This window comes from Chenopodium quinoa, unplaced genomic scaffold (genome assembly GCF_001683475.1).
Source record: "Chenopodium quinoa cultivar QQ74 unplaced genomic scaffold, ASM168347v1, whole genome shotgun sequence".
Classification (NCBI taxonomy): Eukaryota; Viridiplantae; Streptophyta; class Magnoliopsida; order Caryophyllales; family Amaranthaceae; genus Chenopodium; species Chenopodium quinoa.
In genome coordinates, this window is record NW_018744501.1 from 1,943,949 (window position 1) to 1,959,934 (window position 15,986).

Here is a 15,986-nt window from a genome sequence, read left to right on the forward strand (position 1 = left end):
GGGATTATATCCTAGCTACGTCTTTTTCTTTGTCCAATCGGTTTTGATGATTGCAAGCTCTAAAGGTTTTGATCCAATGCTGCCGGTGGCTTTAGACCTATTAGCTCAAGTGGTAGAACACTGTGCAAATGCATAGATGATGTAGGTTCGATTCCTATATAAATTTAAATAAAATAAACACTTTGAAGTTACCAGAAAAATCTAACACCAGAGAGGAAGAGGAGTCCATTGCAATTGCTCATTTTCTACAAATTCATAGTATAGAGGTTGGCAAAGACATTATGAATAGTTTTATTATACAAGTAAATAAGATTACCTCAAAAGTAAATTAGAAAATCTCAGAAGTAAATAACAAATTCTCAAAAGCATATCTATAATCAAATAGTTCAAAGCAATAAGTGAGTATAAAAACTGAGTTATTGGCACTCATATGGTTATGATGAGCCAAATTACAAGAAAGAAGTATATGGAGGTTAATTAATTGGTGTGAAACAATGGTATCTTTGCTGTAGCAATGAATTTTATTTATTATATTGTTTTTTACATAGAAAAAACAGAGATTAGTTACTAAAAGAAGAAAAAACAGAATTAACGGAGATCAGATTTGCAGCCGCTTCTTTAGCCATCCCATGGGCAGCTTCAACCTTAGTCCTTTGTTCCTTCCATACAACACACCATTCCAGGTCTGAGCTCTATCTTTAATCTCATTGATAGTCCATGTCAAGCTTTTTTCCTTGATATTCTTGTCATCATGTAGCAGGTCAACCAAGTTTGTAGCATCAGTTTTAATGACAATGCTTCTTATACCAACTTCAGCACACCATTTTATTGCTATTAAACAAGTTATTGATTCTGCTTGGAGTGCTGAATTTTCCATACCATACGTGCACCCTTTCATTTCCGTTAAAGCTTCATAATATTCCAGAACCCATTCGTCTTGAAGTGCTATTCCAAGCCCCATCGTGTTGGATAGAAAATTAGCTGATCCAGTCTTATTCTTTCCTATATAAGCTATCTTAAAGCATGGTGGTTGTGTACTTTCTACTTCCGGAGGATATAGGAACTTCAGTCCTTAAATGTCTTCCTAGGAAAACATTATTTGTTCTTGTCAACGAGCCTTGATTTTTTCCAGAATAGCATTAGTAGGAAGTCTGTTTCCATTAAAGGCAAACTCGTTTCTTGCCAGCCAAAGCTACCCCAAAGTTGCAAGAAAGACTTCAATCCTGTTATTGTCTTGACCGTCCTGGCTATAAAGCAGCTGGATATAAAAAAGGATCCACTCTTGAATTGTACAGGGTCCATTACTTGAAGAGCAATACCTAAAGTACCACACTGCCAAACCCTCTTTGTTGTGATACAGAACCTTAGAGTATGCTTAATACTCTCTTCTTCCACCCCACAACAGTCACAAATATTTGTATCACACACGCTACGAAAATGCAGATAATTTTTCACTTCTAAGCCATTATAAAAAATAAAAAAACCTTCCAGACAAAAGTCTTCCATTTTGGGAGTAAATTCAAGTGCCACATAAATTTGAGGAACCTTACCACCTCATCTGTAATCTTCTTGTTTATTGTTCCTTGTTTCATCAGAAAAGCATATCCTGTATTAGTATCAGCTTGTAAGATTCCAGTGAAACATATCAGCTTGTCCCTTCCCGGCAACTCCATAGCTCCTATTTCCTTATTGATGAAAAGATACATTAAAAGTAAATGAACAAATTAAATATAAATAATCTGATATCAAAGTAAAATGATAAAACTAAAAAGTAATTATGTATTGGCACCCACATTTCCAACTTGAATTTTGTCAGGAAGCATTCAACATAAAATCAAGAAAGAGAAATAGGGATTGGTATCCCCAGAAGTTAATTTGCAGCTATATTAATTACCTATCTAAATTGATTTCGTTACAAGTTTAAGGTATTTTGCTGATCAGGGGGAACCACGAACATATGTTGGCGCTGGAAGCTTGCCATTGAATTCTGGAAGAGCATCTCTATCTGCTGAAGCTCAGAAGCCTACGACCAGGTCTATAAGCTTCCGAGTACAAATTGTGAATGCTTGTTTAAACTGAAAGTTAAACAATCAGGTCTGTAAATCATAATACCTCTTTCTGGCCTTACTTCAGATTATCAAGTGGCGGCAGAAATAATTGGATGGGTGGTACAAATTATCAAGATGCAGCATAAGCAACAAAAGCAGCTTCTGATCCTGCAAAAGACGCTGTTGCTGCTGCCCAAGCTGCTGCTCAACTAACTCAAACATCTTATAATATCAGCACAATAAGTAATCAGTCACCACATCCTGTGAACCAAGAGGGTAATTTGGGAACCCAAGGGAGGGAATAAACATCTTTCAGTTTAGGAGGGGCTGCAAGTAATTGCCACATCAATACTGACATCAAGACTATGAAGTATTTGTTATCTCCGGTGGCTTTGGCCTTGAAATTAGTGAGTGATGCCAGGATACACTCATTGGCAGCTCCACCAGATTAATAAACTCATAGGCAGCTTCACCAGAAATTTGCACAAATATCACAACATTTTCCTATTTGCACATATTTTCTCTCTACCTCTCTCTTCATCACATGAATTTCTATTTTATTTCTCTCTATCTCTTTCCTCTTCTTAAAATTTGCACTTCAAAATGAGGAAGTGTTCACTTAAATGAATCGGTGACGCTTACATAAAGTTTCTATACGGAGACCAGTGTACACGAAATCTTCGAGAAGTATGTTTCCTCTTTTTTTTTTTTCATTTATAAATGCAATAATGATACAATTATATATATATATATATATATATATATATATATATATATATATATATATATATATATATATATATATATAAAATATTTCAATGGTTCGAGGTTAGGACTTAGGAGTACATATATACAATATAACAGCGTCAACCACAAGTAGTAGTAGCAGCAGCAGCAGCGTCGAGCAAGCAAAGATTGCAGCAGTCCTATAACGAGTGTCTCTCCACTCCTTGTGTGATATATCACCTCATTGGCAGGTCAACAGAAGAGAATAAGTAGGCTAATTTTCATGGATCTGCTGAAGCCACAGACTTATTCACCTTACAGGGAAGCCATTGTGTCTGTTGCATTTCAGAATAGAAACTGCATCTGAAACCTTGATAACAAGAGGAAGACTAACAACCTTCAAGAAGTAATGTTAAAGCAAAAGATTAGCAAAACACTCCCAAAACATATGCACAGCACATACAGACATACTCATTTGGAACACAAGGCAGAATCCGCATACAGCACTTACCGAGCTTGGTATTTCAGTCTTGATTGCAGCATACAGCATTGACCGAGCTTGCTCTTCATATAAGACATCATTGAATGTATCACCAACAGCCTGCACATCATTTTAGAAAAACCAATAATATTAAACGGAAGATGACACCTACTCATAGTGAGCTGTGTGGAAAATAGTAGAATAGTGATGGTTCAACAACACAAGTTCAATTACCCCTAACATACCTTTGATATTAGAAGAACTAGCATGATAAGGGGTAGAAACTTCAAGTTATTCGATATTTCAACCATGAGGGCACAGAGGGACACTGTCACCCGCATTGAGCCTCCAAAAAAAAGCAGCAGTACCTAGAAGAGCATATCTGTATTCACCTACACATTGACAGATCAAGCCACGAGCTAAGAGTTTGACTTGGATTTACACCCATTTCCATTCTTGATGATGTATGAATATGTCTGCCAACTTCTACAGTCCCTGCATCCAGTAAATTAGCACTAGAACCACCATAAACACATGAAAACCTTCACTAAAACTTCCCTAGTACTCATGTAGAGCACCTTCCTCTTCACATACATTGTCAAAAGTGTATAATGCCTGCATAATATTCTACAACATGCTTACAGAACCTCACAATCGCCTCTCTCTCTCTCTCTCGCTCTCTCTACTCACACACACACACACACAACCAAGTACTCTGTATACTTCACATTTATAAACGTAGACAAAATAACATGAAATGTAGGCTAATAATTAAAGGCCTGCGGACAAGAGAGCAAGCTGATGTATATATAAATTGCTCGACTGCAATCAAGAGAGGAAAATAAAAAAATTTAACAAGAAAGCCATTAACCTTTGGTCCATATAGATCCACAAATAAAATTAACCTGGAAAAAAAAAGGCACACTAGAAATTAAGCTTTGTTGTGAGGCACCAGAATGGAGTAAGAGCTAAATGTCAGCAAATTGTAATTTCAGAGTAAAAACCCGTTCTCTAAAAAGTAAGTAAAATAAATTAGTGAGAATAAACAAATTACTAGTTAGAAATCACTCATAGTTTTAAAGCCACGAACATTCAAGTGTTAAGTGATACTTAAGAATGCGTAAAATGGCTATATAGCCATAAAAGACTGAGGCTGAAAATTTCGATAATCAAAAAAAGATTAACTATTAGTCTTAAGTTGTTCTTCAGTTATCAGGTTCTTGTAGAAAAGTTGGCTATTAGTTTAATTTTGTAGTTCATGATAACATGTATCGTAAAGATGGCCTTTAGAAAATAAAGAGTTGAAAAAGTCAGATTATACATGTTGGAAAAAAGTCATGTAATATGCTAGAAAGTTCCTTGAAAATAAACTATATTTGTAAAATTAATTAACTAGAGCACATTTTTAGTAGCAACATAAGAAAAGTAACCAAGCAATGACAGTAGTAATCATAATATGATTCATTATCTTTTCTTTACATGAATTTAAATTCAAATTCTACTGAATATAATTGGAAAATGGAAAAAACAGTTGAAATTCAACAAATAAGATTTGTTTAATTGCTCTGTAAACAAGTGAAAACATCATCCTCAATAGCAAGACAAATTGTCAAAACTTGAGTATCAGAATATTAAAATTCCAGTTTCAATAAAATTTATTTTCACCTTGTACAAAGTTGAAAGTATAGGAAGTATTACCTTCATCTTGTCTCCTGTCCTACTTGCTTTGATTGCCAGCTCTTGCTCTTTACCCCATCTGCCAAATTATGGGCCAAGAACTTACCCTTCAGGACATCAGCACCAAAGATCCCTACAAGAAACACCAGGTAATAAATAATCTATATAAAACTCCATAGACAATCTCTTGCATTAAACCATGCTTCATATCTACATCTACAAAACACCTTTGATCTACTAGAGGTAATCTCCATTCCCTATCACAACATATCTGTATCTGTATCTCACACAAGGAATCACCTCAGTCTCCAAATCCATAGATGTAAGCCACTATAGAGTACAGACAGTTTTGCTTAACAAATAACTAAGGAACATTACAAAAAACTAGAAGGGGTGTAGCCTAGGAACATGGACTATTGCCGATATTTCCCAAGATTGACTACATCAGAGCCTACTTCGACAATGAATGGGTAGATGGAGGTAGAGGTACATGTACTAAAGAAATACTATGGACCTCATAAATATAATAGACATACTCTAAAATAATGGCACAACACATTGTACAAACATGCCAATATTACAATATGGAATGGTCTTAATTCAAGCAAACTTTAAAAGTTCAACTAATTTGTGAGTTTTCAAAACGATGCAACGAAAGTCTAATCTCACTCCTCTTCTTACTGGTTCTATCTTATTGGCCCAAAATCCATACTCTACTAATATAGTGGAAGAAAAATTGTTGCCATCTATTCCCTTAATCATCCACCATCTTCAGTTTTTAGAAAATCTAACTCAAGATCTAAAATACACAATCAAGCAAACTAAATGAAATACAAAGTTCTGCATACTATATCCTCAGATATCATTTAAAGACTTGAAGGGATAATTGAGTTTAACCAATTCTTTCATCATCAACCACCTCCATTCTCTTGAAAATTCACTCCCAAATCCCAGTCATACACAAAGTCGCACCCTAATTGCAATTAGCAATACAACTACTCCACACAGATAATTACATTTCTTTTCGTTATATCCACAGACATTATCAACCACAGACAAACAAGAAAGACACATTTCTTGAAATAATTTCACTACCACTCTAATCATATAAGATGTACAGTTAATACAAACATTCAAGCAACCTTATTTCAATACAGCTTATTGCCTTGAAAAAAAGTACTTGGTACATTTTCTTTTCAACATATCCCATACATTATCAAAGGAGTGCGACTAGAATGATGAATAAACTTGAACTTGCTCCTCTCCAACTTACAACAACAAATGTTAGAATCTTGAATCAATCCACATCCTCTCCAAGCAACCACCCCATCCCCCAACCCCCTTTAATAGTAGGATCCCTAAGATATACTAATATATATCGCCACAAAACTCTCTCTTTTACAAAATCCACCTAACTGAGCAAAACAGAACACACACCAAATCTAATTTGATACAAATCCACTACAATGAATTATAAACATTTTCAATATTACAATTGCACAAATTAGACTACCAAAACCCCTTAATAAGAACCTCTGAATAACATAAATAAATAAATAATAATAATAATAATAATAATAATAATAATAATAATAATAATAATAATAATAATAATAATAATAATAATAATAATAATAATAATAATAATAATAATAATAATAAAAAAAAAAAAAAAAAACCAACTTGATCTTGTAATTGATCTATTGCAGCTAATTATACAATTCAACATGAAAATTTCAAAATTAAACACAAATTATTAGCTGAATATAAAAGCAAATCGAAGATTACCAGCGGAAGTTGATAAGAACAGCTATTCCAATAACACGAACAGCTTCAGTAGCAACAAATATTATTAAAAGATTTCGATCTTTTACCAAAATGACTAATTTTACAAAAGTATTTACCAAAACGATTAATTATAAATTTTAATTTCAAAACTAGCTAAATTATTGACCGGGAAAGTTGGAAGGAAATTAATTATTCCCTCCGTATTTTTTTTTTAAATGCATCACTTTCCTAGATGTTTTTTTGTAAATGCGTCACTTTTTTATTTGGTAATTTTATACTATATTTTATTATGTGGAATGCTAAACCTCGCCCTCAAATCTCTAACTAACGCCCGCAAAATAACCTAAAATGACGTACGTAGCCTTGTTATAAAAATATTATAAAATAGTTATTTTTACATAAACTTAACACTTTTACCCTACATAAAAATTTTTACCGTTCTCCCTAGTGCTCACACCGGCCACCAACGATCACGTTGAACCACCAACCACTGTAATTTTCAAAATCAAACAAATAATTTAAATTTTGCAAAACCTAATTTGTTGGATCCCATGGAAGACAACGAAAGGCCGGAAACACCACCCACGTTGGTCGCCGGAGGCTCGTCGGACTGTACGGAATCGGTACGATTATTTAATTTTTTTTTTTCGAAATTCCGAATATATAATTTTCTGTTTATGAAATTTCCAGGCAAACGCCCAAAAAATTCGAATAACCTAGGTTGAAACGCCTAGTTTTTTCGAACACCTTAGGATATTCCGAAAAACTAGGCGTTTTCTTTTTTTTTTGAATTTCCGAATATTTAATTTTCTGTTTAGGAAATTTCCAGGCAAACGCCCAGAAATTTCGAAAAACCTAGGCTGAAACGCCTAGTTTTTTCGGAATATCCTAGGGTGTTCGAAAAGACTAGGCGTTTCAGCCTAGGTTTTTCGAAAATTTTGGGCGTTTGCCTGGAAATTTCGAATTTTTTATTAATTTTGAAGTATTATTATAATTAGTTGTTATTATAATTAGTTGTGTATTGTTAGAAGTATTATTATTAGTTGTTATTATTATTAGTTGTGTTTTTGTTGTTTGTCAACTTTTATTAATTTTGTTTTTATTGTTATTATTATTATTATTATTATAGGATTCTGAGTCCGAGGATGGTGATGGTGTGGATTATAGCATACATTTTTTGACAGACACTATGTTTCCGAGTTTTGAGGATGTCGTTCCGTGGGCACAAAATGTTTGTCGCCCGCTCGGATTTATGTTAGTGAAGGCTTCTTACAAGACCGATCGGAGTGGTCGGCCGTATCGATATGTGAGTTGTGATCGTGGAAAAAAGAGCATGATAAAAGACATGATGAACACGATACGCAAAGACACGAAAAGCAAGGCAAACAGTTGTCCCTTCAGACTCAAGGTTGAGTATGTCAGAGTAGTAAGTGGTTGGAAGCTCAGTTGCTTGAACGACACTCACAATCATTCTTTGGTTGTGTATCCTGAGGGACATCGATAAATCAGCGGTCTTAGTCTTGCTGCTAAGCAGGTAGTTCGTGACATGACTCAGGCACAGGTGCCACCTCGGCATATCATGAGAACTCTTGTAGAAAAGTTTCCCGGAGACCATCCAAACATCAGGCATGTCTACAACTGCAGAAGTAATATCAGAATGGAGCGATTCGAGGGAAGAGAGGTGGTTCACCAGGTGCTTCATTTGGCCAGACAGAGCAAATACCTTACTTGGGTCATGACTGATACCAACAATGTGTTGCAACATGCTTTCATGGCACACCCGATCATGACAAATTTGCTACGCACATACCCGTACGTGATAGGTATGGATTCCACTTACAAGATGAACCGATACGGCATGCCATTCTTTGAGATTGTTGGGGTTACACCGACAAATCAGAACTTTCTTGTTGCATACGCATTCATGAGGTCGGAGTCCGAAGAAAGTTATCGGTGGGTGCTTCAGTGCTTGATGTTGTTGATTGGTCATCATAGAGAGTCGTCGGTACTACTGACAGATAGGGAGCTTGGTCTTTGTGCAGCATTGAAGAGCGTGTTTCCAAACACAAGACTCATGTTGTGTGTGTGGCATATTAACAAAGACGTTGAGGCGAAGGTTACTTCCATGTTTGAAAAAAAGAAAGAGATTGGTGCCAATTTCAAAAACGGGAGGTGGAGGCATGTGATTAATGCTACATCTGAAGAGGCATATGAAAGAGAGCTTGTAGAGCTGAAAACCAAGTGGAGTCGATGGCCGAAAGTGATTAATTATGTTGTGGACACTTGGCTCATACACAAGGAGAAGTTTGTGATGTTTTGGACGAATCAGGTACTGCACTTCGGCAATGTTAACAACTGTAGGGTTGAGAGCCAGCATTCGGCATTGAAATGTTGGATTGACAGTTCTACAGGTTCTTTAGACACAGTTTGGGCTCAGGTGCACTGCTTGATTGAGAACCAGATATTTTAATTTATTTTGTGTAATAACTTAATTATATGTCATATTATGTTTTTTATTTTGTAGGTACCGGGTTCGACATGCGACAATGTAGATACAGCTACGCGATTCCCAACATCATGTGGCCTTACGTCGTAGGTGTTGACGTAATTGGAGATGGGAATTGTGGATTTTGTTGCGTAGCAGATTTTTGTTACGGAGATCAAGAGGAATGGCGGTTGGTTCGACATCATATCGCAAATGAGGTTGGTTCTCATCCTTGGTTGTACAACATGATTTACTACGACATATGGGGTCAACAGGTTGGTTTAGGACTGCAGAGGGAGGTAGACCGGATCAGATGGGATGGTGATGCGTGTGGACAGGAGCATTGGATGGTAGCACAACAGGATTTGTTTGCTATTGCCAATATGGAACGTGGTAGTGATTTGTTATGGAGTAGGAAATAGACCATCGTGCTACTATCCATTTACCACTGTTTTACCGTTGAACAATCGTGGACGCTTAGACAGGTCTAGTGCAGAGTTCGTGATTGGAACTGTTGGTGGCTCGCATTTCATTCGTTTGCATATGGATCAAGACCACCCACTTCCTCCAATTTCACCAATGTGGTTTAACGCTCGACAGGCAAGTGTACACGGATGGGAGGCAAGGTACGAGAGAAAGCTTCAATTGTGGCAGACATTAGTTAGCTCTTGAGTACTGTTATGGATTTTTATTAAACTTTATATAACTTAATTAATAAACATTATTTTTTTTAATTTTTTTTAAGAAATTCTTTTTAAAATTTACTAAGTAATTACTACGTAATTAGAAAATAAAATAATAATATATAAATGTCAACTTGATAATTCTCAACAAATGTGATAAAACATAAATGTCCACTAACAACCCAAAACATAGTCTAATAAAACAACAAAGTCAAAGCTAGAATACATATTACAACTAATCTCTAAGTCCATTTATTGTATTCCAATCATTAATCACCTGCTCCAACATTACTTTGGTGTCCATTGATAGTGTAGGGTACTCACTAAGTGATCGCTGCGCTGTAACCATGAATCGCCCTACCCACTGCACAAAGCATTATAATTGTGTATTAATAGAAATAATAGGAAAAAAATAATTAAATTAAAAAAAAACTAACATAAAACTTACGTAATCAACGTTGGTCCTCTCAGGAAGACCGACTTCATCCTCAACATTAGGAGTGACGATAGAATGGCTAACTCTCCCAAACCATGGTAGGTAGTCAGGGGCACAAGTATGTCTGCCACGTGGAACTTTAGTATATCCACCAAGAAGAAGACTGAACGCAGCACCGGGGACAAATCTATCCCACATGAGAGTGGTCATCTGAGCTGAAAAACTGACCCTATAAGACTTCATACTAAGTGGTCTCTGAGCATCATCAGGCCTAATCATGTCACCGGGAATCTCCTGTATAAACCCCAACTGTCGAACAACTCGATCGGGCATATATGGTTCTATGATGCCTCGATAGCGAATACATCCAGTAAACATAGTCCTAGGCACCTGTTGTGCAGGAAATCCACCATATGGCAACCAACATACCTGGAAATTAGTTATACCTGTAAATCAACTGTAAAAAAAATCAATATAAGACAAATAGTAATTACGTATCTACTTATACCTCATAGTCACCCAGCTGGTCAAGTCGAGTACGAAAGGACACGAGACGCTGCTGATGCTTCCGCGTCATACCAACATCCCATAACCCTGCACGAGCATGAGGGACGTCCCGTGTCAACACACCCTGGTGAGGCTGAAAACATGGAAAGTACTCGTATATCCAAGCCTGTAGAAGAGTCAGACAACCCGCGATAGACTCACATCCATTTCGGGTGGCATGCCCGAGCTGACGATACAAGTACGCTAGTGTGGCTGAACCCCAGGAGTATCTCGTCAACCTCTCCAGGTTATCCTCGATACACAACTCACTGAGAAAAGAAGGGTGAGTACGGATACCGCTCTTGTCAGTAAAGAGCGTGTTACCCAAAAGGACCCACATGTAACCAATGGCCTGAACCGCCTCCAGCTGCTCCTCACTACGACACCTAGCAATAATCTGGTCAGTATGGACGCCACCGTTCTTGTAGATGGCATTCTGAGTCTTGACCTGTAGCTCCTCCGGAGTCAACTGTAACAACCCACCTACCAATGTCCTATACAGGTCACTAGGGAGATCATCGACAACCATATCCCCATCAACCCAAATACCAAGTATGTGGTGTACTTCGTGTAACATGATGGTCATCTCACCAAAAGGTAGGTGGAATGTGTTCGTGTCTGGCTGCCATCTCTCAACAAAGGCAAAAATCAGCGGAAAATCAAGGTGGTCGTGCATAATGCTAGGCAGGTGCGACAGCCCAGTCTGCCGTATCCGCGTAGTGGTGGCAGGTGTAAATCGCTCTAGCCAATCAGTCAAATCTCTACACACACTAGCTCTAGTATGACACCGCAAAAAACGTTGATCTTCCCCATCCCAAATATACCGAGCAACATGGGCCCCAAAACTAGGAATAACGCTCCTATCCTCGGGCCCACCGTCCATCGGCCCCTGAACAAGCCAAGTCGCTGCAGATCGAGGTGGTCGGGAACTCGTAAATCTCCCATCAGGACCTCTCGTCACGACAGGCGGCTGCTCCTCAGCATCAGCCTGACCCTCATCTACATCATCCTCAGGTCCATCATCCTCGTACCTCGAACTCGAACCCGAACCCGGAGTCCCATAATCATCCACTACCCTGTCGCGCTCTGGTACTGAACTACCTTCCCGTATACTAATCCCCCTATCTCTCCTAATTGACGCGTTAATACCGCGTGATCTAGCATGTCGTGGACCAAAACCCTCAACTACATCCTAAATTTAAAATAAATTATAATATTAAATAAAAAAATTAGGTGATGCAAACAAAAGAAAACCAATAATGTGTTCTATGTATCATTTTAATAAAATCATTACGAGTATTAAACAATAATAATAAACAACAATAACAGCAATAATACCTATCTTTTTACACTTAGAAAAACCAAAGGAGTACTACTACTTATATTTTACTCGTAATATTTTATTATAACATTACACAGATTTTTTACACAAACTCAACAATAATAATATCTCAGATCATTCCTCACCACCACCTTTAATTTATCAGTAATTCTTAGATTGAGCACAAAAGCCCAAAATTACACTTAGCTACACATTTGAGTACGGCAGTGTACTCAAATCCCACTAATTGACACTCTAATACTTGATTAGCCTAAAGGGGAGTGAAATTCAAGTATGCCTCTTTGCTACCATAGAGCTTATGCCGAGCTACTGAGATTCAAGTATAAATACTAATTTTCTCTCAAACTCAATCTCAATCTCAATCTACCAAGCTTTAATTTTTCTGATTGTAGGAAAATTATATGCCCATATAATACTTAATCATACCACGAATAAGTTCATCATTACCATATAATATAGATAAAAATAACTAAATTCACCATCAATTCCAACAACAAATTGAAACAAATAGCAACATCATACGGAAAACAGGCCATAGTCTCAACGACAGCAATTAAACAACAACAACAACAATAATAAACAACAACGACATCATACGAAAAACAGGCATAAACGCCCAATTTTTTCGTCGGATCTAGGTTGAAACGCCTAGATTTTTCGTATAACCGTATGGATGAACGAAAATTCTAGGCGTTTCAGCCCAGATCTAGCGAAAAAATTAGGCGTTTCCGCCAATTCCAGAAAAAAAAATAAAAAAAATATACTCACCTTGTCTCCGGCGACTCCTTCGACGACGGCCTTTCCCTTGTCCTTCCTCGTCATTTTCGCGCCTTTCCCTTGTACGTGGTGGTGGGTGGGACGTGGTGGGTGGTTAAAGGGCGTGGTGGTATGTGGTTAAAAAAGGAGGTGGTGGTGGGTGATTTAAAGAGGAGTTGGTGGTGGGTGGTTCAAAGAGGAGGTGGTGGTAGTGGTGGGTGGTAAAAGAATGTGGTGGTGGTTTTGGTGTAGAGATAGAATTTTTTTACAGAGGGAGTGAGGGTTTTGGGAGGTAAGTAGTGTTTGGGAGGTAAATTATATATTTTATATAAGGGTAAATTTGTACAATAAATTTTATTTGCGGGCGTTATTCGGAAATTCGAGGGCGATATTTAACAACCCCCTTTATTATTTCTCTCCCTTATTTTAAACCCCACTTCAATTATTTTATCATTTCTCTCTCCTTCATAATTCCCACTTATAAAATAAAATATTTACTCTCTCTCACATTCTTTCTCTTTCAAGGTCCCTATATAACTTTTACTATAATAAATTATTCACCTACTCACAATATTATATTACTCTTCTAAAACCCCTTGCATCACCAAGTGATGCAAATAAAAAAAAACGAAGGGAGTAAGGCCTTGTTTAATTCAACTTATTTTTACTTATTTCAGAAAAAATAAGTTCAGATCAGATCAGATCAGAAAAAATAAGTTCAGATCAGAACGTCGTTTTATGTGCGGTTTTTTATCGCTAAATATTCTTAATTTCGTAATAAAAAAATGTGAAAATTACATATTAATAAAATACACATTATTACAAATCTAACAAGATCCCACTTGATATATTTTTTTCCTTATAGATAATCGTACACTTATGGTCAAAGTCTGGTCAAATCAGACAATCAGATCAGATCAGACCAGATCAGATCAGTAAAAATAAGGTGAACCAAACAAGGCCTAAATCTTATTTCCTTTTTACTGGTTTGGTTCACTTTATGATTTTTTTTTTTTTTTATATTGGTTTTTTGTTTTTTCTGGGAAAAATATCCCATTAATTTGGAAAATAACATTCAACATTATATATTTGCAATAAGTTTTTAAAAAGTTACACAAAATAAAAATATCACTTAAAAAATTGTTCTCATATTCTGAATGTGGAGGCTCTTCATATTCAATTTCAAAGTCAGACTCAAGAACTTCAATATTATTCTCTTCAACATTATTTGTTATCTCATAATTGAGCATTGGAACCTCATTAGCTACTATATACAGATAGATTATCCATATTCACATCAGAGGAGCAAGAATGGCTTACGGGATCAAGCAATAAATATATAACCTAAATATATTCATTTAAAAAATCCTAAAAAAAAATTAAAATAAAACTGTTTGGGGTAAAAATTACCCCTGCCACGTGGCCCAATGAGGGCCTGACACGTGTCACCCTCATACTGGCCCCAGGGGATCCAATCAGAGGATGCCACGTGGCATTGAACCCCCAATGGGGGAGCAGATCCTCATCTGCTATAAATAGAGGAATCATCCTCATTTATTGGCATTCATAAATACCTACACGAAACCCGAGCAATATTAATTGTGGAATCTCTCTGAATCAGTGAGAAAAATACATTTACTTTTTGCCCGTTTACTCATCCGGAATCATACTAACTTGATCTTCGGAGGCGGAACTCCTCCCAACCGGAGTTTCGTGGTTTTTCAGGTACAGAAGTCAGGCGTGCATACTCAGTATTGTAACTCTCCCGAGGGACCAAAAACACCCGAAACATTTGACGCCATCTGTGGGGAGAGTACTACTGAGATGGCATCTGATGTTGTACCGAATGCAGAGGGAAGCCGGCCTACGGCTGACCCTGAGGTCCATACGGACCATGAAAGTGGAAGTGGTGACGACTTCAATGTCGAAACCTATATGGCCCCAGACGGGTCATTTCGCTCTAGACGCACCCGTTCCAAAGAAAAGAAGGAACGGGGCCAAGACAAAGCTTGTCCCAGCAACCCAGGCGGCAAGCACACTGGACAACCCCATGCGGCGGAGGGGGCAGCCCCCGTCACTAGAGACGAACTCATGAATCTCATGACTAGTTTCAAGGGGGAAATCAAGACATAATCAAAAAGTCAGCTGGCTCAAGCAAGGGTCAGTTGGCAAAGAAGCCTTCTCCCTCTGGGAAGAAGAAACTCAAAGACCGGGCCGGGTGCCTACTCCGCACCCCAAACCCAAGGGGGCTGATGAGCCTCTGATCGATCTCTCAAAACTTCGTTTCCTTGAATCAGGGCAACGGAAGGCCATCCGGCATACACAGCCGGATGGGTCAAAAAAGACCTTCTCTGACGCCCGGTTGTTAATCCAGGAGAAGAGAAGTCAGAGTATGTCTCAGTCGGCCTCAACGTCGACCTACTCGGACAGTTTCTGAAATGCTTCAATGAAGCACTCGGAGACGCAACAAGGGAGTCAGCCGCGCGGCGTGTCCGCACGTACTGGCCCTCACGTGATCCAGCAGGCTCTGTATGTGCCCCAACATTAATACGGCCCGTATGGATCTCCATTCATGCAGTCGGCTCCCTTCAGGGGTCAGGCTGCATATCAGGTCCAGCTTATGGACTAGCAGCTCCGGCTGCTAAACCTAGGGGAACAGCCTTCGGCTTTCTCCCGGGAAATAACCGAGGCGGCACAGCCGGCCAAGGTCAAAAATGTATTGGTTGGTGCCTACGACGGTACCACCAACCCGGAAGACCACCTAATGGCATACACCAACCTCATGTATTTACAGGGGTTAGATGACACCACCTGGTGCAGATGCTTCCCGGCTACCTTGAAGGGCATAGCCCAGCGATGGTTCGGCAACTTGCCGGCTGGGTGCATCAACAACTTCAAGACGCTTGCATACCTGTTTGCGTCCAACTTTTCCATGAATATCCCTGCTAAAAAGACAAGTCTCGACCTAGGGGCAATCCAGCAGGGTGACAAGGAGGGGCTTCGGTCCTATGTTAGACG

The 15,986-nt window shown here is 38.1% G+C and overlaps 3 protein-coding genes across 6 annotated transcripts; all 3 read right to left on the reverse strand.

The window, feature by feature from the left end:
• Positions 1-2,873: 2,873 nt before the first annotated feature.
• Positions 2,874-6,817, reverse strand: LOC110697849 (chloride channel protein CLC-d-like). Of its 4 annotated transcripts, XM_021875252.1 has the most exons (6): positions 6,721-6,817; positions 4,954-5,065; positions 4,127-4,160; positions 3,501-3,750; positions 3,286-3,375; positions 2,874-3,171 (listed from the first exon to the last, which is right to left on the reverse strand). In XM_021875252.1, the coding sequence occupies exons 4-6, from the start codon at positions 3,594-3,596 to the stop codon at positions 3,085-3,087; spliced, it is 273 nt and encodes a 90-aa protein (XP_021730944.1). In that variant the 5' UTR covers positions 3,597-3,750; positions 4,127-4,160; positions 4,954-5,065; positions 6,721-6,817; the 3' UTR covers positions 2,874-3,084. The 4 variants fall into 4 exon arrangements, with proteins under 4 accessions (XP_021730944.1, XP_021730945.1, XP_021730943.1 ...); XM_021875253.1 differs by lacking the exon at positions 4,127-4,160 and having other exon boundaries at positions 3,501-3,647; XM_021875251.1 differs by lacking the exon at positions 4,127-4,160.
• A 2,738-nt stretch (positions 6,818-9,555) lies between these two features.
• LOC110697848 lies at positions 9,556-11,026 on the reverse strand. Its single transcript, XM_021875249.1, has 2 exons — positions 10,337-11,026; positions 9,556-10,252 (listed from the first exon to the last, which is right to left on the reverse strand). The coding sequence occupies exons 1-2, from the start codon at positions 10,700-10,702 to the stop codon at positions 10,124-10,126; spliced, it is 495 nt and encodes a 164-aa protein (XP_021730941.1). The 5' UTR covers positions 10,703-11,026; the 3' UTR covers positions 9,556-10,123.
• On the reverse strand, positions 10,765-13,034 carry LOC110697931 (protein MAIN-LIKE 1-like). Its single transcript, XM_021875334.1, has 3 exons — positions 12,981-13,034; positions 10,833-12,062; positions 10,765-10,770 (listed from the first exon to the last, which is right to left on the reverse strand). Exons 1-3 carry the CDS (start codon positions 13,032-13,034, stop codon positions 10,765-10,767), a joined length of 1,290 nt encoding a protein of 429 aa, XP_021731026.1.
• Between the last annotated feature and the right edge of the window lie 2,952 nt (positions 13,035-15,986).

Excerpts from the sequence above, each read along its gene's own strand:
- LOC110697848 (XM_021875249.1), bottom strand. The coding sequence starts at position 10,702 with ATGTTTACTGGATGTATTCGCTATCGAGGCATCATAGAACCATATATG. Across the intron at positions 10,253-10,336 it reads AGAGGACCAACGTTGATTAC|TGGGTAGGGCGATTCATGGT; the intron begins GTAAGTTTTATG and ends TGCTTTGTGCAG.
- LOC110697931 (XM_021875334.1), bottom strand. The coding sequence starts at position 13,034 with ATGACGAGGAAGGACAAGGGAAAGGCCGTCGTCGAAGGAGTCGCCGGA. Across the intron at positions 12,063-12,980 it reads AAGGAGTCGCCGGAGACAAG|GATGTAGTTGAGGGTTTTGG; the intron begins GTGAGTATATTT and ends TTTTAAATTTAG.
- LOC110697849 (XM_021875253.1), bottom strand. The coding sequence starts at position 3,596 with ATGCGGGTGACAGTGTCCCTCTGTGCCCTCATGGTTGAAATATCGAAT. Across the intron at positions 3,376-3,500 it reads TAGTTCTTCTAATATCAAAG|GCTGTTGGTGATACATTCAA; the intron begins GTATGTTAGGGG and ends AATGATGTGCAG. Across the intron at positions 3,172-3,285 it reads AGACTGAAATACCAAGCTCG|GTTGTTAGTCTTCCTCTTGT; the intron begins GTAAGTGCTGTA and ends TACTTCTTGAAG.